The sequence below is a fragment of the Macrobrachium nipponense genome, chromosome 7, assembly GCF_015104395.2.
Source record: "Macrobrachium nipponense isolate FS-2020 chromosome 7, ASM1510439v2, whole genome shotgun sequence".
In the NCBI taxonomy this organism is placed as follows: Eukaryota; Metazoa; Arthropoda; class Malacostraca; order Decapoda; family Palaemonidae; genus Macrobrachium; species Macrobrachium nipponense.
In genome coordinates this window covers 14,661,086-14,683,922 of record NC_061109.1, presented here as the reverse complement: position 1 = coordinate 14,683,922, position 22,837 = coordinate 14,661,086, and the positions used below count along the sequence as shown (strand labels likewise).

General features: G+C 35.3%; 1 protein-coding gene across 3 annotated transcripts in view; it reads left to right on the top strand.

Annotated features, from left to right (window-relative positions):
• The window catches only part of LOC135217296 (uncharacterized), a 317,399-nt gene extending 306,236 nt beyond the window's left edge, over positions 1-11,163 (top strand). For all 3 annotated transcript variants that reach the window (XM_064253051.1, XM_064253049.1, XM_064253050.1), the window contains one exon: positions 1,311-11,163. In XM_064253051.1, the coding sequence (XP_064109121.1) occupies positions 1,311-1,969 (659 nt within the window). In that variant the 3' untranslated portion in view covers positions 1,970-11,163. The remainder of the gene's footprint in view (positions 1-1,310) is intronic.
• The last annotated feature ends 11,674 nt before the right edge of the window (positions 11,164-22,837 follow it).

The window sequence follows — 22,837 nt, the reverse complement described above, 5'->3', positions numbered from 1 at the left end:
TTTCAAAAAGAACTTGGCTGTACATAGAGAGCTGAGCGCTGGTACTTGGTTACACCAGTCCACGTTCGCCTCTTTCTATCTTAAGGGTGTTGCCCACAGATCTGCGGACACGTTTTCCCTGGGTACTGTGGTGGTTGCCTAAACAAGTTGTATAACTCATAGTTTCCCCTAACAGGTCACTTTTGTATCTTACCTAAGATGATTGTGTGGATGAGAGAATGAGAGAGTTGGCTGGTCTCCTTCTTTCTCTTGTACCTTTCCTTCTTCCTTCGGGCGGGTTAAGGAATAGACACGCCATTCGCTGGACAGGTCTGATACAGTGAGTAAGGTAGTCATACTGATAGTGTGGTCGCTTAATATGCAAATGTCAAACCCTCTATTTGGTAGCATATACTCCACTCCTTGGCAAGGAGGAGTTGAGAGTAGTACAAACCCTGGTGTGTTGGTTTGCTATTAGACAGTCAAGAGTTTCTCTTTGGTTCCCTATACAATGGTTCTCCCATATATTATTGTACGGCACTCAGGTTCTGAGTGGTTAGCTATCAGTTTATCTAGCTTCTCAACGGACTTCAGTCCCCCTCCAGAAGTCATTTCTTCTGGAAGCTGGACTGGTGGGTAGGCCCCCAGCCAGTCTAGGATGTCTTGTACCACCCTCCAAGTATGAGTCTATCCTATTGTTAAGACTGAAGGTTTGTTCGCGGATGAACAAATGACAAATTTTCTTAGACAATTTGTATTTTTCATAGCTACAAACCTGAGGTCTTAACATTATACTGCCCGCCTCTAGCCGCCCCTCTGTGTGTTAAGACATCCTGAGTTTGGAAAGACTGACGTGTTGTCATAGGTGAATGGTCGCCACCTGATCTATGGATGCATTGCCAGATATCACAGGATTCCTTTCTTTCATCTGTTTTTTAACCGAATCCAGCTAGGCTCTAGAAATTATCCTATTGTTAAGACATCAGGTTTGTAGCTATGAAAAATACAAATTGTCTTAGAAAATTTGTCATTTTACACATTATTTACCTATTATGTAATGCATTACAGTAATATGTTACTTCAAGGTTTTCAGAAGGCAGTTACCATTGATAGTTTCTCCATAAATTTTTATTCTTTTTGGGTATTCCAGTGGCCATGAGTTTTGAATTCTTACTTTTTAAATACTGTAATGACAAGTTTGTTGTTTATATATTAAAACAGAGGGATGATAGTAGTTCATTATGTTCATGTTCTTCATAACAAGGTGTTTTAAATTGTAATGTTTTTCAAATGTTCTATATAAATAAGAAGTGTATTTTTTTTAATTGCAGGTATTAGTCGTGTGTCAGCAGAATACATGGAAGGCTTGTGTTCTCAGCTTCGAGAAAGTGAAACATCACGTTGGCAGTTACATGATCAGTGCGCTCGTTTGGAACGTTTGGTTAATGTTCTTCGAAAGAAAGTGAATGGCCTTAGTTCTTTGGAAACCACAGGGCGTCAAGAAGGTACCAAACTAACTTTAGTAGATTTGACTCTTCACAGATCAAACTCAGATTGTCCTCCCAGTTCAGTACAGCCTCACCTCCCCACATCTACCTCTTCTGAAGGTGAACCAAAGGATAGTCTGTCATCTTTAGAAAGTGTTGAAACTGCTTCAGCCTCATCGTGGAGGAGAGGGGATGTCCCTAATTCAATTCACTCTCCTACAGTTCTCCATTCCAGTAGCATATTGCAACATGAAACTAGCTCAGGCTCAGCCCTTAGTTCTCATCATGTCCATCATTCAAATTGTGTTCATTCCAATTTATCACAGTCCAACCCAGAAAAATTAATTCCCATTAATCCCAGTACCTCAAGCTGTTCAGCTTTATCAAGTCACGCTCCTCATGTTTCCCCACATCATAGGCAACAGGGCTCAAGCGATGTTACTGAGTGCGACCCTCGTAACATTCCCGGTGTTACAATTGTGGGACCCATAACTGAACTTTGAGTTTGTCTAGAAATGTTTTAAGCTCAATATAATAGGTATGTTAATCAAATAGTCAAAACTGCATACCTGACAAGTATGATTTTTGCAGGTTTCTTAAGTGAATTGTTGAAATGAAAGAATGTAGGGTGATTAGTTATAGATATAATTCATTATATCATAAAGTATCTCTTTGACTGGTTACAAATAAATATTTTGACTTGATGACTTCCAGTCTCCGTCCTTTGTCGTACTTATATGTGTGATACACCTGCCTTGCATGGTTTGTCGTCATGGTTTCCTAGTATGGTGCTTTGTGAAAATACATTGATGTGTTAGAATTCATATATTAATAGTGAGAAGGCCTGTACTATCTAAGGCCTTTGCAGGATGTAGATGCTATATTAGGAAGTAAGATTTTGCTCCATTCTTAAATGACACGATATAAAAGAACAGTACTGAGTTTGATTTTTATAAAGATTAAAGTATTTGCAGTCTACAGTAAGTTTACAAAACTTTGATCAGGCTTCTGCTATCTACTTTCATGGGCCTTCCTCTGAAGGTATGTCAGTGTCTGATTTTTTTTTTTTTTTTTTTTTTTCATGTGATCAAAACCAAGATTAAGATATTTCTTGTACTTAGACTTCCTGTGTGATTATGTTCTATAATTCCAGTTTGTTGGCAATTTCATGATGATTTATTCTTTATGTTTATAGTAGGAATAAGCAAATTCTACATTGTCATGTTTTCAATTTAAAATACCAGCCACACTTGGGTATTTTAGCAGTATGGAGAATTATTTTCTCCTAGAATAAAATAGTTGTTAGGGAAGAAGGCAAACCCATATTACAGTATTGTTTTACAAGTCTTAACTTAGACAATTTTGAAGAGTGAACAATATAGTAGTTTAGTTAGCATTTATTACAATTTCCATGCCCTCTTGCCTCTGTTCTCCCAAGTATATTATATGATTGGACTTTGCCATTTTTTTCACCAAGGGTTGATCTGTTATTCATTTTTCATTTTATGCAAAATAGCAAACATGTATTCCATGGAATGAATTAATTGCTTGCTAGGTTTGTTTAGTTCTTCATCTTTTACCTTAATAGCATATGCTGTGACTCTTGCAATTTGTTTAACATGTTATTCATACCACAGTTTTAACAGACAGGGCACAAAAAATGTTTAAGTATTTGCTCACTTTATAAGGGAAAACTAGCATCAGTAGTATGTCTAGCCAAGAAAATTGTTGCATTGTGCATATACCCTCTATACACTGAGCCAGTACAGAGATAGGTGAAAAAAAAGGGGTATTGTGGAAAAAGAAAAAATAGATAATTTACTGAAAGTAGTGATTTAAGATATCTCCAAAGCACTTTTGCAGCTGGAGAATTTGCTATACCTAACTTGAATAGTTTTTCTCCTGGTGCCATTCTATCAGGTTGTTGTTTTGTCCTTACCCTGAAAATGTTTCCTAGAAATTGGTAACAAATAGGATGTTGAAAAAGATCTGAACATTCTTAGTGCTAATCAAGGCATAGCTTGCGGCCTAAGTGAGTGAAACATTTTAGTTTGTTAGTCGTTCATCAAAACTTTCAACATAGATATTATTACTAGGGTTGGTGAAATTGTCTGAATTGGTGCGTATTTAGATTGTCATTTAGAGAGCAACAAGATATGAGATTGTCATTTAGAGAGCAACAAGATATGTTAGCAAAATCATAGGTATAAGTACCACTGTCTTTGATGACTAACAGTGGAGGGCTTGGGGCAGCACAAAAGGCACTTTTAATGTATATCTTGGAAGAAAGTTTATATGGAAAGACTACACTAGTTTGTCGTTTGACTAATTTTTGAAATTCTTTGCTCTGTGTTTGGCTGTGGATCATCATGGGTATTAGTGGCCTTGTGTAAGAAGAAACCAGTCATATATGGCAATGATGTCACTGATTTTTTTTCTTCATTATGTTTTGATGTCGTTCATTATTATAGATTAGGTTTAAACGAGTGGGGAAATCTTGGTATGGACTTTTTGAAAGATGACTAAGGCTGCGAGTGGGTCGGTAAAGACAGCTATGGTTGATGATTGATCTGTTGAACAGTAGTCAAAAAGTATCATAATTATTATTTATTAATGAAGATAGTAGCATAAGTAATGATTAGTTCCAAAAAGATTGTAAACGTCTGCCACATTCCTCTGTTAATCTTAATTCAGTAAATTGGCTCTTGATGACTGAGGTGATCTAATGAAGTTTATAAATTATGCATAATTGTAGGATCATGTGTTTCAGAGACATGGTGGAGGCATTGTGGTTTCTAATGATGCATTGTTACAAACAACCTTATAGACATATTTTTCCCCCACAGTTACCACTGATGAAGTAACTGTGATTGAGATGGTGTTTTACAAGGCACTGAGGTGTGTTTCTCTGCCTCAACCTCAGACTAAGAATATGGGTGAATTTATAGAAAAGCGTAGAGATACAGATTTATTCTGTTCATCTGTTTTTAATGTATCAGAGAAGATTAAAGTAAACATTATGTACTAGGTGAACTCAGGGCTTTTACCAAATGTATTGCTGCTCATGTGTTAAATGAATAAGAAAATAATAAGCAAAGGTAAATTAACCAAAAAATATTTCAAGTAAAAAATAGAAATGGAAATTAGGAAAAGTTACCGTAAGTCAGTGGTTCATGATAAATGGGAATTAGGAAAAGTTAAGTCAGTGGTTCATGGCCCCTCAGATTAGTAGTAAGTTAGTTTCTCTTAAAGTAATGAGTAATACTACTTGGAAAACCATCACAATTTTGCAGTAGAGGAAATAAAAGACTTTTGGTACTGGTTGTTGTGATAATGTAACACCTCAGCAGATTAATATGATACTTGATGCTATGCAAAGCAAGTAGCATACATTATTTCTTGGAGGGCAGGTGTTGAAAGTGCTCTTAGAGTCCATGCAGGTACAGAGCTTGTGTTAGATGACCAAACAGGTTATCTTCTAATGATTGTAAAGAACCAAGATCATCATGTTAGGGATGGTTACCCAGAAAAGTTCTTCCACATTTTCAGTAATTTATATTCACTAAACAATAATGTATTCTTGTGTTATACAGATGGAAATGATTTTTCTCATAAGAATAACATAGTTAATTTTACAGATATATTAAAAAATGGCAAGACAGTATTTCATTTAAAGAAAGTTGCATGAAACATTTTGAAAAATTCACTTTAGAACACTAGGAAGGATGAACAAAAAGGAAACTAAAGTGTGAATCCAAAATTAAAGCATATCTAATTATTTTTGTCAAAATTGCATGGAAAGGTAACTGTCTTACATAGGCGTTGAAAACACAATAAAAACAGAACAATAGGCTACATAATCTTGCCTCTTACCTATGATGTCACATATGTTGATTGAAAGTAGGTGGATGTGCAGCTTTCCATCTTTGGCTGTCAGTCATCAAATGAGGGTAATGTGTTGATAAGCTACATTATTTGGCAGCTTAGCAAGAACAAAACAGCCATATTGTTGATGGGTGCGACGAAAGAGGAAATGTGAGTATGTGTACCTTACATAAAAAGTCCCTGTTGCATTAGTCACACTGTTCTCAAAGATCAGCAAAAGATCAGCTTAACCCTCATAATAACTGGTGTTTTGATGAAGAGGGAAAATAAGCTTCTAGTTGATATAGTCCATTCACACAAAAAAAATATTGAAAGAGAGAGAGAGAGAGAGAGAGAGAGAGAGAGAGAAGACAGACAGACAGACAGACAAAGTGATTTGTCTGATAAGTTGTGTATCCACCTTAGACCAAATGTAAGTAATTTTCCATATTTACTCTACATAATGAGTATACATATATTTATTTAGTATCAAGGTTTGTTTTACCCAAAGATCCAGAATGAATAAAGTTAAATGAATTACAATATGCATATGCTTAGAGTAAATAATTCACTATAGTACTATGTTATTCATGGAAAGATTTTATAACACCATGAAAATATAATTTGATGTAAATTACAATTGTAATGTTATGAAGACTAATAAGTATAGTACTCTCTTAGACCTATGTAGACTAATGTAACTTAGAAGCAAATAATAATAGTCACAAATATTGATAGCCTTGGAAGTGCAATAGTAATATCCTTTTATTTGGTAACATATACTAAGATATTTAAAAAAAAAAAAATCAGTTGAAAAAGAAAATGGGTCGGAAATTCCTCTTAATATATCACCATAATTATCATCTCATGTAAAGTGATATTTTATGGGCAAGCTTACAAACGAAAAGTTTTTATTTTATTTGAGCACTCCTCCATTATTTCAGTTGATTACAGTAGTAAATGGTCTTCAAGGACTCCTCATGTTATGCCAGGCAAGGTAATTCTCGCACAAGGGATTAGATATTGTTTCAGGCATCTATTTGCTTAACGAATCAAAAGTGGCATTGTAGTTGGTTTTATCAATCCTTCTATCTTCCTCTTGAACATACCTCACTTAGAACCATGTAGCATTCCTTTGTTACAGGATAAACAGTTTCTTACCTCACCAAACACCATTTACTCATGCAGGGATGCTCATTGCTGTTTGACTGGATTGAACACATGATAAGCATGGTGGGCACATAAGTGTCTTGTCACACAAAAAACTTAATTCCATTCTAACAGTAGATGTAAGTCATTTTGCAGACAGCATGTAGTCAGTGAATTAAACTCTTACCATCACCCAGACTGTTGAGAGTTGGCTGTAATTCAGTTCCATTATCCAGTAATCTCCATTTATTGCACAGTCCCATTGCCTTGGTTAACTTTGACACGTGTCCTTGTTTTGGTTATCAGCCAATCATAATAATTTTCAGAATTTTGTAAAGTGGATTATGGTTCATGTAAGCAATTTTAAACAAGCTAAATTTAAACGAATGCTAAATCTAAGACAGCATGTAGGAAAGTACTGTAAACAGTGGTTTTAGAATGTCATATTAATCACCAAGTAATAAAGGATGCAAAATGTCTTTTGCATCAGCAGTTAAAGTTAATTCTTTTTAATGATAAGTAAAATTCTTTTAAAACTTAGTTTAAAATCATTGGATAAAAAGGTATCAAGTGGTGTCTAACTCTCCGTAGACATTAAAATTGAAGTTCAGGAATAAGGGGACTTAAAGAATCAGATGAATCACAAAATAGTACCAGAAATCTAAAGTATAATACTGTTTCACTGCAAGATGTTATGTAATACTTGGCTAGCAAGGTATTGAAAGGTTCTCTTTACTGTGCCATCTCCATGCACAATACACATTACCTGTTGGCAGCTATGCCTCCAGTAACATTTTGAATTGCTTCTCTTTAGTGTGGACCTCAGTTTCATCTTGGTTTTTGAGCAGTAATATGATATTATTTGAGAGATTAGCACACTAGCGAATTCTTGTTTTGTTTTTACTGTACACACGTTCACAATTTGTGTGCAGGTGTGTACCCATTAATTATTGCATGGAATTGTATTAGTCAATACTTAGTTCATTCCCAACTAGTTTGTCATGAAGTGCTTTGTGCTGTGTGTTTTATTGATGGTTTTCAAATACATTTTATAGTTTGTTTAACCATTCAAATTTAAACACCTCTCAGCAAGGGTTCTTTTTATATTAGTATTACTGACACCTATGTTAGCTATCTCATTCTTCCTCTTATTTCAGATTATATTCTGCTTTTATAAAAAAACAAATATTTGTTTTAGTATGTGAATTTATAGTTAAACTACCGTAAAGTATTTTGTGGTCGATGCCTACTAGTATCAGTATTGGCCTCATATGCAGCAAGTGTTCAGTAGTGTACTGAAGTTGTTTTAAGATATTAGATTTTTATTGGTGGTTTAGATAATTCATATTTAGGATGTCTGCCAGTCACCTTCTCCCAAACATTTTCTGTGTAAGTGAAGTTAGATCATTTCCACTTTCCATTTTCGATCTTGAAAAACTAGAGAGGAGATGGAGAACATGTATCCTCCTGGAGCTTGATATACTATGCTGTGAGTATAGTAGTAGTACTGATAGATTTTATATGCCTGTGATTAGATTTTTTGTAAACATCCAAAATGATTAAAAGTGATTGATAATGTGGGGTCACAAATTGATATGATTGCCAAGACATAATGTAAACAAATATGATGTGAAGATTTTCATATATGCCTGTATTCATATTCATTGTGTTTGAGTTAGAAATTGTAATGCATAAATTACAGTTTCATTAATGTACTGCTATTAATAGTAGTAGTATTATACCTGCTCAAAGATGGTAGACTGAGATATAAATAGTAATTGCTTGATATGGAAACTACTTTTATTTCTTGATAGGTGAAATTTCCCTTCAGAAGGAAAGCTCTGTTTTAACCAGACCACCTGCTTTATTGCTGGGTCTTCTTAATGGTAAAGGTGTGCTGTGTTACTGTCCAAAGGCCTTTTAGTTCACTTCATTTTCTTGGTTGCCTGTTTAGCACTTTCAACCTTCCTGACCCTTGTGCTTGGAAGCTTACGTGGAGGCATTCTGCTCACTTCTGTTAAGAACAGGGTTGGAAACAGGCAAGGCACTTGAATAGTCAGAAATATCCATGAAAGACTATTAGATAATGTCTGTCATGGCTGTATATATGTAATGGCACTGTGAACTGGCTCATTTCAAAGTTTGACATTTTTTTTTTGTGTGTGCTGTTCGGGAAAGAGTTAAAATTTAGCTTTTTGTTTTGTTTCCTGCACTACTTCTGAGTTTACCCCTCAGAGAGGCAGGGTTTTCTTGTGTGGGCAAACCCAGGCCAATGTCAGACAGGTATTTTTTTTGGCAAATATTAAATTCAAAAAGTTTTGAGAAGAAAAACTTTGTGGTAGACCATTGAAAATGGAAATAAGTAAAAAAGTTAGGAAAATATGAATTAGAAATATATGTTGTCATTCTAATGCCACAATGAACTCAGAAAAAGAGAGAAGAGGGATAGAAAGGCAGAGTGATAAGAGAAATTTTCAAATATTAGTGTGTTTTGACATTCAGCTTAACTTTTTGAACATTCGCTATGGATAATGTCAAACAGATCAGACTAATACTTAAGGACTAAAACTACCTGGCAATAAAATTGACTGTTGAAATATCAGGAATGTGATACAATTTAGGTTTTGGCTTTCATATGGACTTCTAGCTTAGTCCTTCTTGGCCATTGGACTTGAAGTGGGTATTTTGTTCTAGAATAATTTTCACATGTGGTTAGTCCTCGACTTTTGGCCGAATATGATTCCCAACTATGAAATATAATTTTTTAAATAATAATTTGAAATAAACATAAGCCTTGAACTTCATATAATGTATGTTAACTCTTTTAATTATGCCATATCTTTTTATGTTAGGGTGTAAATCTTTTTGCCACATTAACTTTTTAAGTAGTACATAATTCTGTTATTCCATTTTTATTCCTTCATTAATTCATTCATTGCAATTGCAAAGATTTTATAAGAAATTAGTCTCATATTTCTTAGGGATATCACTAGTTAATCATGGATTGATGTAAGGCAGATAGTAGATTGTAAGTTAGAGAGTTTGTTATTTGGTTATTCATTTTATAATAAGATTGGATTTTGTTTTCATATATGTTAATGGGTACTGTACATTGATTTTTGATTGACTGTGTACTACTCCCACAGATACTAGCAAATGTTTCTTTTGTTCATATATGGTACCAACCCCGGTCTTTTGTAACGGAAAGTCTCTTAGCTCTAACTGGAACCATTTAATAGAACAAGGTTGGTGACAACAGGATGATAGCGAATGGGGAGAGAGCAGACACAGACTCCTCTCTCCCCATTCGCATGATGCACCAGTCATCTCTTAACTATCTTCTTGCAAGATGTGCGCTGCCCTTTCTCGCATAGAAGCCAGTTTATTATGCACTTCCTGCCCTATCTAAACCTTGGCGTTTTGGTGTTTCGCTTTCTTTTTGTTTGTGTGTGTGTGTGATTCTGTTATTTTTTTTGTGTTCGTCTGTGGGATTTGCATTAGAGATGCAGGCACTTGATTCATTTAAGAAGGCTTTGCCTCAGAGAAGATGCCCAGGGGTAGGTGACAATCCTTGCTTTTGTTATTTAGCCTCTTTTGATACTGATCCTCATACCACTTATAGCAGATGCAGATTTAATGATTCCAATGTAATCCTTGTTCTGAGTGTTAAATGATTCCAATGTAAGTGACCCTTGTTCTGAGTGACAAGCTAGAAATAAAAGATAGCAGAAAGAACAGATGGTTGTAGAAACTGAAAACCGAAAGGAATATATGTCACTAGGTGTATGAATACCCCCAATTCTTCTCTCGTTCCTAACTCTCCATGTGGTATCTGTGCGCATGATCAACAGGTTTCTTCAATGTAGAGTTAATACTGTAACATGATTGGTTGAACATGTATTCATTCGACTGTGTCCCTCCCAGTTCCGCCATTTTCCTAACTTAGAAGTTGGTCTTTGTACCAAAAGCTCCCCTGTAACAGTGCGCATACTCAATAGCATTTGGAATAGTAGTAGTAGTAGCTTGGATTGGCTTTTGAAACAACTACTTTTCTCGTGTTATTCCTCTTTTGTTTTTCAGCTTTTTGTCTCTGTAATGTCATATACAATAAGAAATACCACAATAACATAATATCACCCTCTCCCTGTGATCTACCCCACCCAGAACTCCGCTTTCTGTCAGGGTCCTCTACCGTGTAGGATCATAATAGAACAAATGAGAGAATTAACCTGTCCACAAGGCCTACCTGACCCAGAACCCCACTTTCCTTAGGGTCCCCTACTATGTAAAATGAATAACATCCCTGAGGCCTACCCCCCCAAAACTCGGTATGTATTCCCAATGGGTCCCCTACCTTTTTGGAAAAAGTTGTGATGTGAATTACAGGTTAATTACACCATCCCCCCCAAAATAATGGTAAATTCTTGATAAGCACCCAGAATACTAATGGAAAAATTAAGTTCCAAAGAAACATCCAACTTGGATTTACTACTTAGTTCTACCAAGGAATCTTAGAATGTGAAGCAGGGTGAGGTTGAGTAACACGTTTCCTCACCCATAGAATTTAATAAGTAGATTTGAGTGAGTATGGAAAAAGAATTATGCTAAGCTTTGGTTGTAGTGCTTGGCCTAAATCTTGATAGTCTGACAGCCCATACGAATATCAGTAGGGCCATTGTGTCTGTGTATGTATGTATGTATGTATGTATTTTATATATATATATATATATATATATATATATATATATATATATATATATATATATATATATATAGATGAGATAGATAGATATATATATATAGATATATAGATGACAGGCTATCTCCTTGTTACCCTGTCCTTCCTTGTGCTGTGGCCTGCTTCTGCCAACGTATTGTCATTATACATATATATATATATATATATATATATATATATATATATATATATATATATATATATATATTATATATATATATATTATATATATATATATATAATACTTATGTATATACATGTGTACAAACTTATATACACAGTAATCTGTATCTTCATTATCTAAAAATCGACACTATCCAAGACACCCAGACCCTTGACCAAAGCCCCAAAGATATCTGATATATATAATTTAAAAAAAATTAATAAAATGCTCTTTGCTGGTTGGCAATGCTGTGCAGCCTCAGGAAAATGTAGTTAACACTGTTTACACTCATAAACAGACCAAGGAATGGTTGGGGGCTTGGCAGAGACCTGGAGAAGTTTCCAGGGTGGGGGAGAGGGGTTGCATGGCTTGTCACTATGCGAGAGAAGAGGCAGTTAGGGTTTGTAGTGGAACTCACTCAGATGTAGGGTTGTTTTGGAAGATGGATGGAGCTGGGGAACTGTTACTCTGGCTTGGAGGGGGTAGGGATGCAGTGATGGATGGGTGAAGAAAGCTAGGTAGACATCTGACTTGATTGGGCTTGGTTTGTTTCATGTTTTTAATGTGATTTGTACATATTTTATTAAAGGATATGTACAGTACTGTACTGTCATTTGTAATGAAATACATATATCAACCACAAAACAAAGGAACAAAAGGTGAGATAAGGTAGTGTGAGGGAGAGAGAGGGTGAGTTTTTTTTTGACAAATACTGTAAAAGTAAAAGAGAGCTAATAGGAATAGGACAGCACATCATTTAAGAAAATGAGAAAAATAAAAGTTGGTCACAAAGCTTGTTATTATTAATTGTCTTTTGTAGTTATGAAGACAAAAGGAACCAGTTGACAGGTAGAGAACAGAAAAAGCTATGGAGGTATACACTACAGTTCACAATTCCCCAGACAATGAAAATAAATATCCAAAAAATAAATAAGTTAAATGGGCTGAATTCCCCAGACAATGAAAATAAATATCCAAAAAATAAATAAGTTAAATGGGCTGAATTCCCCAGACAATGAAAATAAATATCCAAAAAATAAATAAGTTAAATGGGCTGAATTTATCATTTAAAATAAAACAGTTTGGAGAAAATGCCCATTTCTTTTTTAGTTAACAGTCAAAATATGGGCATCCAAAAAATAAGTTGCAGTTGTCCTAAATAAAACTACTGTGGATTGATCAAGTAACTTAACAAATTAATGAAAATATAGAACAATGTACGTACTATTACCTATGGTCACAACCACCGCAGACATCCTAAAGAATGTTGATTCTATATATTTTTATTAGGAGATTAGGAGACCTGTCTCTTAGTGTTGTTTGATTGGAAATGCTTGCTATGCAGCTGCATTCAACATATTTTCATTGGGAAAGTATACTTGTTCTTTCTAGTAATTGTGTCTCTATTAAGGATGCTTCTAGCATAATTCAGCTGACATATTGATAAAGGGTTTTTTTTATTTAATAGTATGAACAGAGATGCATTATGGCCAAACTGGTAAGTGTAATTGGGAGATTATTAAGTGTTTGTGTAATATTTAAGCATCTTGGCTTGGAAATCCTCTTATTGCCTGGCAACTTTGAAGATTGTAACTGCGATGGGATACTTACTTCTTATCTATTTGTAGTGTTGAATGGGTAGTATCCTGCTTGTAGAGTGTGGGAGGTCTGCAAGTGTGCTTGGTGCTTGGAAGCACAGCAGTTTCGTAAAGAATTTTTGTTTTCGTAGATTATGGAGGGTAAGGAGAGCACCACCTCTTTTGAGTTCAGCCAAATGTGGTATTGCTGGATGCACAGAACTTTTGTTATTCACAATCAGCTTAAGTCAGGGGTTGCATCAATTACTTCCACTGCTTGTAGCAGAGTGGGTTGATCTATGGTCTCTTGATGGAAGGTTCTCTAGTGAATATGTTTAACTTCCTCCTGCAGATGACATAAGAGATGCTTTGAGAGGCATATGAATGCCATCTCATCATAAAAGTAAGGACAGCCTCTCTCTTTCCATTCAAATTTGTACAGTGTATGATGGTATATCTCAAAATATCGGGAGCATTGTAGGACTGTTTCTGAGAAAGTCTGCTCTACACTTAATTTTTTTTATAAATTACAAGAACCATCTTGTTATTGGGAATAATGGCAAACTTGTTCTTCAGATTTTCAGGGCTGCTTGACCCTGTTTTTGCTTTTGATATATGATGTTCCTTAAGGAGTCAAGTTATTCAGGTTATGTTTTTGTGTTCTCTGCATATCAGTTTTTTCAAGGTACTTATCTGTCACTTGATCTCCCTGTTAGGGAAGCCATTGTTGACAATTATCTTGGTAGACTTGTCAATCTGTAATAGTCTTGGCCCAGGAAAAGCAATGAAAGATCCCCTGATACACACTTTGCCCATTAAGGCAGAGGCCTAGGGTGGGTGTATACTGCCGTGGAGTGTCTGTTGGTGTCTGTTACTTTGATATCAAGGAAGGAAGTGTCCCCTCAATGCTTTCCTTGCAGGTAAACCTTTGGAGAGGGTTTCTCCAAAGATTCTTAATATTTCAAGGTTTTCAAAATCTACCCTCGTAAATGTGTCATCTGTGTACTGGTGGTAGTTAAAAGGGATAGGGAGTGTGGTGAAGAGCTGAAGAAGTTCTCTTTAGTTACTTTCATGTGAAAATTAGCAAAATTGAAGATCAAGGGGGACCCCCATTACTATACTGCTCATTGGGTGTAAAAAAGTCCTCTGTTAGAAGTGAAGTGGCCCTTTTATATATGCAACTTAGGATAGTACAAGGGGCTTCCTCAGGGATGTTGAATTTTGGTGCTGTGTTATCCCTGTACTTTATATACAGGCTGTAATGTATTGTCTTGTATTTGGTTTCATGTTGCATGTCAGCTAACCCCATTGAATTTGGAAAGACGTAAATTTTCTCTAACTAATGACATATTCTGAAATTTTGCCCTTGCTTTTGGGGAATGATTAGGTGTATAAGTATTTTTTTCTTGTTTTGATCTTAGACCAGTAGGCATCTCCAACTGGCCTTATCATGATGTACTGAAATTTTTTGAAAAACCTGAAAATTGCTTTCACCATTGACAAAAATATATTAATAAATACTCCAAGCCTTAGAATGTCTGCTGTACATATTTCTGCAATGTTTTTAATTTTTAACTACCAAACGTGACCTTTGACATGGTTTTCAAAAGCAATTTGTGTAAAAATGCTATTTTTTCCCAGAAAAGTTTATTTTTTTATAACATTTTATAGTAAATTGACCCAAAGGCACTGCTGTAAATTCAAAATTCTACCTGTGTCCAATTCTCAAGTCTTTTGAATATTTGCACTTATTGCTGTTCCAGGTTTGACCTCTGGTAGGGCTTTCATTATTGTCACTGTATATGATTTTAGATTTTTTTAAATTGACTGTGGTATGCAAATGCTGTAGTTAAGTTTTAAATTGTATATTTCAAAGTTGTGTAGATAATCATAAGAAAATCACTCAATGAGACTTGGTAGTAGTGATGTGAATATTACCCTAGAAAATAATTTTCTACAGCCATCGAAAGGTGAATTATTTTTTTTTTCACTTTTGAATGAACATGTATTGTATTACATTACATAACAAAGAAGAGTTTTTAGAAAAACGCATCCATACACCTACAAAATGTCAGCCAAGAATACCATTTTTTGCAACCCTCAAAGATTAAAAGTTTCAGAAAGATAATTTCAACAGACACAAATAATTGAGATTTAATGCCAGCACTTTTATACACTGTATTTTCAAAAACAGTAAAAATTGCACTATCTAGACAGGTATTTATGAGCTAACCTTAGTTTTTATATCTGCCTTGATCACACTTGCATCTCTTGTAAAGCAATATTTGTATAGACAAATTATATGTGATTTCAGTAGCTGTACACTTATAAGTAGATTGCAAGCACACTTTAGAATATAGATTTTTACCATCTTGCAAAAATAAGATAATACATATATTACAGTGTTGTATTATAACCAGCAACTGTAACAGTCAATTGGTCCTCATAGCATTTCTTGTAGCCCAGGTTAAAGACATGAATTAAAGTCACAAAGAATTGTCTAAGGGAATTTATTGAGAATGTATTTTGAAGTACTGATTACTTTTCTGTGGAATGGTAATCTCTTCCCAAGTCATTTTTTATAATTACTGAAATGTTAGTACTATTAAGCTGAACAGTTCAAGCGATCCAGAAAGAAGTAATTCAGTTGTTCTTAGGAATGGAAAAAAATATCCTCCCCCACTTTAGTTGTAGGGGTATTTATATCAAATGGGGAATTTTACACTGATAATTATGGATGTTTTACAGTAGTAGATGTAGAGAGAGATAGAGTTTGAACATTTTCAATGGATTTTTTAAAAAGAATTTTTCATTTATAGATGTTAGTGTTATAGTAGGGATTAATATATTTCACTCCAGCTGGTATTATTGATAATTGGAATATGTAATAGTATGGAAAATCTAGCTTGTAACATTAACTGTTCTTTCAAGATGAATGTTTCATTTGCAGCAAATATTTTATTTTCTAATTAAGGAGACCAGCCAGTCAAGAAACTTTGTAAATTGGAAAATGATGTAAAATTGAGACATTTTTCTGTTGCTGTGTGGCACTCAACTCTCTGAATATAGAGAATTTCATAGAATTTATTACAGCTTTGTTGTACTTTCCCACTTCTAACTGGACTGTAACTTTTGTCGTCGAATTAACCTTAAAATTTACCAATTACATACGCCTTTTCTCCCTTCTTAAGGTGTCTAAGTAACATTGTGGCACAGTATCCCATAATTTACCCCTGTATTCCTGGCATCGAAGATATTCTGACCTTGAAGATGTACCCCAGTTTCAACCAGCAAATAAAAAAAGGACAAAAATGTTGACTCAGTATTATTAATTGATTGTTTTATATTGGTGGGTGAGCTTTACATAGTACTATATATGGGTAGGGCTATAGCTGGTCCAGTATTTCAAAAATTTGATAGCATTATGTTTAGGTTTATGAAGAAATTTTAAAACATCACAGGTAAAGGTCAAACCACAATAGAGGATAAAACAATATGGAAAATTTTATTGCACTGTTACACTTTGTAAAAATATCACAAGAATAAGATAAAATTAAAAATAGAATAAAGATTAAAATTCACACAACACAAATGAAAACTATTTTAATCTTCAAAACCAAAAAATATTTTGCATAGATTGATTACAATACTAGTTTCTGTAGTAATGTTTAATAATAGGGACTTTTTTATTTTGTTTTCTGCGATACTACTTTTGTTTATTTACTGTTTTAAGTGGGTGTAATTTGAACTCTTCATATAGAGTTATGATTACTGTCTTGAAAAGATAACCATCTGGGCTTGGGATAGGCCTATGAAACCAGTAATCTTTGGCTTGTAGGATGCATGGTAAATATCCAAGATTTATTTTGAGAAAAAATAGCATCAATTTACATACTGTAGTAAGCTAAGATGTTTATCTCAATTTTTTATCATTTTTTATTTAAATGCACAAAACAGAAATTTATCTGATTGACTTTTTTTTTATCTTAAAGGGCCAAACTTCAATTTTTTATGTTCTATTATTTGTAATTAATTTTGTTGTGATGGCAAGACTAAGGATTTGAAAATGTATATTTGGAAAATCAGTGATTTCCACAAAGGTTTATAGTTGTTTGTTTGGAAATTTTGAGGTCTTTATACCATACTTTAAGTCTAGACATATGAATTTTTAAATACATTTTGGAAATGAAAAGAGAACGAATGGCAAAAGGGTTACAAATTTATTTATTTTATTTTTTTTTATAAATTTTGATGTGTCTGGTGTCCATTATTTCCTGTACCAGTATCACAGCCATATCCGAGTAAATTAAGATTTTTCAGTTAAAATGGCCAGTCCCCTTTAAATGATTTCTTATCAAAGCTTTTTTTATTGTTTTAAATTTTTCTATGTTGTTTTTTAGAATATGTGAATCTTTTGTTTACTTCTGCTTACATCTTGAGACCAGACAAACTACCAAATAGCTGGTAAAACATATAGGCAGTCTAACAAAAGTGAGGCTCCACTAGCAACATGGTGAATTTCTTGTCTTGTCTTCAAGGAAGCATTACGGGAAGTAAGCTCAACAAAAGTGGTATTGTGGCTGTCATCTTTCCTTTATAATCAATGTATATACTAACTTATTTGATATTTAAATCAATATTGCCCTGTTATGTGCGCCATTTCATATTTTTTATTTTTCTTTCGTCAAAAGTCAGATTTCTTTATATTTGATGATAACTTGAGATTTCTCTTGAGTATGTGTATCTGTGTTGGTGTAACAATTACTCATAAATATACTAAAATGTAGCCATTTTTGTTGTACAACAAGTATTGTATTATATTGTGTGTAAGCATTGGTTTTCTTTGTAGCAATGCATTTTTCTGTATTGCTTTATTGAACGTGTTTTGCATATCAGTTACATTTTATAGGGGGAGTTGTGTATCATGCACGGAAATAACTTTTACCATAGCAATTAGCTTGAAACAGGTGTTTTTTGTTGTATTTATTTATGTATTTTTCTGTATAATATAACTAATTGGTAGAATTGAGGGTATCAGGTATAGTTGTTCAGTTCAGTGTTTAACAGTGTTATTATCAGAGCAAGAGACAGTAGGGCATGAAGGGAATTTGGCAGTCTATCAAAAAAGACCACTTCATTCATTCTTGTAATGGTAAGGAAGACTGGTTGTTTGCTTGTCAGGGCTGGTCAGCCAATATCTAAGATGGGTAAATAAAACTTGTACTAGTAGGAAAGGGACTAAAATGAAATACAGGGATGACACAGTATCGTTGGCCTCATAGCTGAAGTAATTGGCTTCACTGTTTTTTAAAGTAATGAGGAAGAGGCGGGGTTAGTCCTACTTGAAGTTTCCATCAAGTTAAGTATGCAAGGGAGACTTGGTCATGGTCATCAGCAATCTAACAAAGCTTTTCATTATCAATGGCTGGTCAACACGATACCTTTCGTAACCCATTTGTGGAGGGACTGCCAGTCAGATGAGATTAAGGAAACACACTGTTGATTGCTGTGTATCTCTCATGGTGTGTGTTCCACAGAATTTCTAAGGACACCATGTTCTTTTGATTGTTTAAAGTAAATCTGCTTCAGCTACAAGTTATTCTCAAAATAGGACAAGTGATGCATATAAAGTTAGAGCTTTAGTTTTTTACTTTCATTTTTAGTGCAATATGTTTTTTGCTTATTTTGTTAATACACACACCGGTGATAATTTCCATTTTTTATCTAAATGTCTTTTATAGCATATTATCTGCTGGTCATCCTCAAAAGAAGTCACTCTCATGATTCCCCCAGAGCTCCATAAGATAGACCAGACAGTCTCAAAGAGTTCTGTTATATTTGTTCTTGGCCAGAGTAGAGTTTATTGACACAAAAAAACATAAAGGACTCAAGACAAGAGGGCTTTTGTCTTTTTGTGTACAGTGGCTACCTCAGCTCTTCCTCCTCCAGTCAGATGTGGCAACAGGGCCATTTCCTTATTACGTACTCACTTGGTCTGTAATGAAGAAACTTACCAGGGCTTTGCGCTCAGATATTTTTCCTGTGATCTTATTTTGGTAACCTTTGAAGAATTCAACAATGAGGAAAGTTAAGTGCATAGTTTTAAGACCCCGTGAAAAGCTTAGTTTTTTAAGATTTAGACTGGCACGTTCATATTTGTTGAAGTTGGGAATTGGTGGGTTTCCCACAAGGTGAGAAATTAAGATTAGTCTGCTAGGCTACGTTAAGTGCTATACTGGTGTTTTCCTGTCCAACAATGCAATGATATTAGACAATTTTGTCATCAGTCAGTGACTTTTTTAACACTGATGGAGAGGCTACTCAAAAGCAGAAATTGATGGAGAGGCTACTCAAAAACAGAAATTTTGTTAGCCTAATATCTCAGTTACAAAATGTAACCATTGTAGTAGTTCGTAATAGTGCTTGACCATGAGCCTTGGCGTTGACTAAAAGTTGTCTTTAATATCAAGGGACTTTTATCAAGTGTTAATGAAAATTAATTTTGTTGATCTACTCATAGCAGATATTGCTCTGCTTGTAGTGAGGTCACATTCAGAAAATTCACATGACTTGTTTTTTCCTGCAGGAATATTAAATTTACAAAAGCAAAATTAAAATCATACATAATTATTTTGTATATAATTTTACACAATAATTCCAGTAATTGATATTTGTAATTAGTACCATCTAACGTAGCCTATAAAATTTACCTGCTGCTTTGGAATAGACCAGGTAAACAAGATTATAAAATGTTCAGAAATAGGCTTTATGGTATCCAATTAGTTTTTCTGCAATTGATTTTAGTAACATTTGTGAGAAAATACTTTTAAGGCAAAATTAAGGTAATAATTATGAGTTAATATTTTGATACATTACTGCTGTTTTATGAATATATTCCATTGATTATGATACATAACAGCATGCTATGGTTACATAGCATGCTGTAGTAGTAAAGAAAATTCGGTTGGTCACTGGGCATGTATGAAATATGCAATGTGCTCCTGGCAACAAGCTTAGATAATGAAAGAGTTCTCTTTAAACTATCTGTTGGTCATAAGTTTCAGAAGGGTTATAGAAGGAGGCGACTTCATCTTTCTGGCCGAACTCCAGAAGAGCATGTTTCAATCCCTCTCCAAGCAGAATCCATGTTTAGGCCAATACTCCAAAGCAGTGGTTTCTAGAACCTCCTGTGTTGACTCCTCTGATGGAGATTATGATTCTTTCTTTGGGAGAGCTGTCACTAATATCAGACATGAAGTGGGCATGGCTGCTGCAATTGCCCTTCTGAATCTAGAAGGTCCAGGGACACTGTCTTCTGCTTTACATGGGAGAGATACTTCAGATGAGAATCTTGCTTCTCCCAGGGTCTAATCAGGTGTCAAAAGGGGACCCTGATAAGGATTACGCAACCCTGTCTGAAGTGCCTGTATATTTTAGAGGTTATAGTGATTTATCCAGGACTTCTATCCTCTGGGCAGTGGTGGTGCAGCTGCTGTGGTGAAATCGGTTCATGCAGGCTTCCCTGATAGGGAAATTCTGATCGCCGTACTTTCAGAATTCTGGGAAGAAGTTATGAACATTTTCATGGATGTCCTTGGTACTGAGCATCAGTATATCAGAGATGCTATCCATGATTCCCAAGAGGAATTCAGGTCAGTCCTGGATACTGAATTAATAGATGTGATGTGTAAAAATTTCTCAGCCTTTAAACAAGAGAGTAGAATGCCTGCACAGTCTGTCTAGGCAGAGATTGGTTCCCACCTAAAAATTTAAGTCATGGGAACATTGCAGTAAAAGTCCCGAGTCCAAAAAGAAGTTGATTTGGGAGTCTAGATTTCCATTTAAATCAGAGTGGATATTAAAAAACATCCTACCCACTCCCAGAGTACCGATTGGTAACAATAATACGGTCAGTTCTGACTTTTAAAACCTCAATTCCAAATGCAGTACAGGCACCAGTATCCACCCCTGATGATACTGATAACCCTTGGCCCCTTGGCATGATGCCTCAATGTGCATCCTTTCACCTGATAGAAAATACTACCTTATTAAGGAAAGGAAAACTATGATTGAGGTTGAACATGTAGAATTTTAGGACAAAAGATCTTTTTTTAACACTGAATGGTGCCTTGTCCCTCCTTCAGTAGGAATTCAGTAAGTGCTGAAGGAGATGGTTATCTTGCCTGTTGATATAGCAAGGAAAGTCATAGAAGTAACCTTTTTCCAGTTTAATGGAAAATACTGTAGGACTACAAGAATTTCAGAGAACCAGTGCCTTCTCAGGGTGGCCCCAGCCTTCTGTCCCTTCACTTATAAAACAATCAGTCATGTGAAGGCAGATATTTCAGAATTTTGTGGGGACTGGGAGACTAGATTTAATGGCAGGTATGAAGGCATTCATCTCTTGCCATCCCAGTATCAGATAATTCTACAAAAAAATGAACAACACTTGTCTTTCCTTTTAAGAGGAAAAAGCTCCCTTTGGACGTGGCTACCCAACAATTTGGGACCCCAATGAGAAAGTTTTCAGATTGCACAGTCATGGCTGAATTTCATGCTAGACTCCACCTCCTCAATATGTAATAACTTCTACTACTATGCTGGAAGTAGCTATTAGAGGGATTTCAAAATCTTCCAAAACAGTGATCGCTTCTATAGCCAAAACTCTTATGCAGACTCTATGAGGAGCACTATGATTTTCTGAAGTGTTGCACTAAGTCTCAAAAGGAAGCATTAGCAGGTTCCAATGTCACTCCCCAATGTAATCTCCTTAATACATTTTTCCCCTTCTGTTGGGACCTTTTTGAAGAGTCTGATGTCGCTCAACTCTTTGTACAAGCTTGACAATATATACTCTTCTTGGAAAGTGTGAACCAGGGAAACAATACACTTGAGAGTTTCCTCTTCCTAAGCCAAAGAAAGCTTGGTATGACTTGTACCACACAAACCTTCAGTCACTCCTAAAGGATCCCTCCAACAACAGAATAGGGGACAACATCAGTGGCAGCACCACTTTTGAACTAGACTGCAAGGGAAGAGGTCAAGCCCAATAGGACTTGCATGGTCAGGGGTCATATTCTTTAGCATCATGTGAAGAGGAACTCCTACCCTTGGGGACAGTATTATTTTCAGTTGGCTAGGGTGGAAATGGGAATAGTAGTCAACAGACTCCAGTTTCAAGGTTTCCCAATAATTTGGAACAAATTCTGCAAATGTTTTCTGTGGCTGGAGCTTTCTTGAAATAATCTTCGCAGACTGTTGTCTATTCCTACCAGTACTCAAGCCAGAATAAAGAAAGACCTGAAAGGGTTCCTTTCACAGCCCAGTTTTTCAGATGACAGGTGGAATGAATTCTGGGTCTGCTACAGTTTATAACTGTGGTAGGTTCAATCCTCAGACAGTGACATGAGGATGTAAACAGTCTGGCTCTCACATGCCAGAGAGAGGCTTTGCGATAGCCTTCATATGGGAGTCAGAGAGTTGGGAAGCTACTCTGTCTGTTGACCTGGAAGAGGTCTCTGACCAAATAGGTTGTCCTGACTCCACCATTTATACAAATGATAATGCATACAAATGCATCCCCGACCTGTTGGGGAGGTCATTGGGAGGATTGTTAGCAGGAAGTTGGTCGTTTGTTCTGGAGAAGTCTCATATCAGCTTCCTAGAGCTGATGGCTGTCTCTGTCTTTCAGGAAACTAACATCCAAATGGGACCCACATTTTGTTGGTTTTAACAGTATGACTGCAATGTTTTGCATCAAGAGGTTGGGCTCATGCTCAGTATGGTTAAATTACCTCTATGCTGAGAACCCAATTGAAATCTCTGTTGAAACAATTCTGATGCTTATATATCTTTTTGAGAAGTGCTTTGCTATGACAAC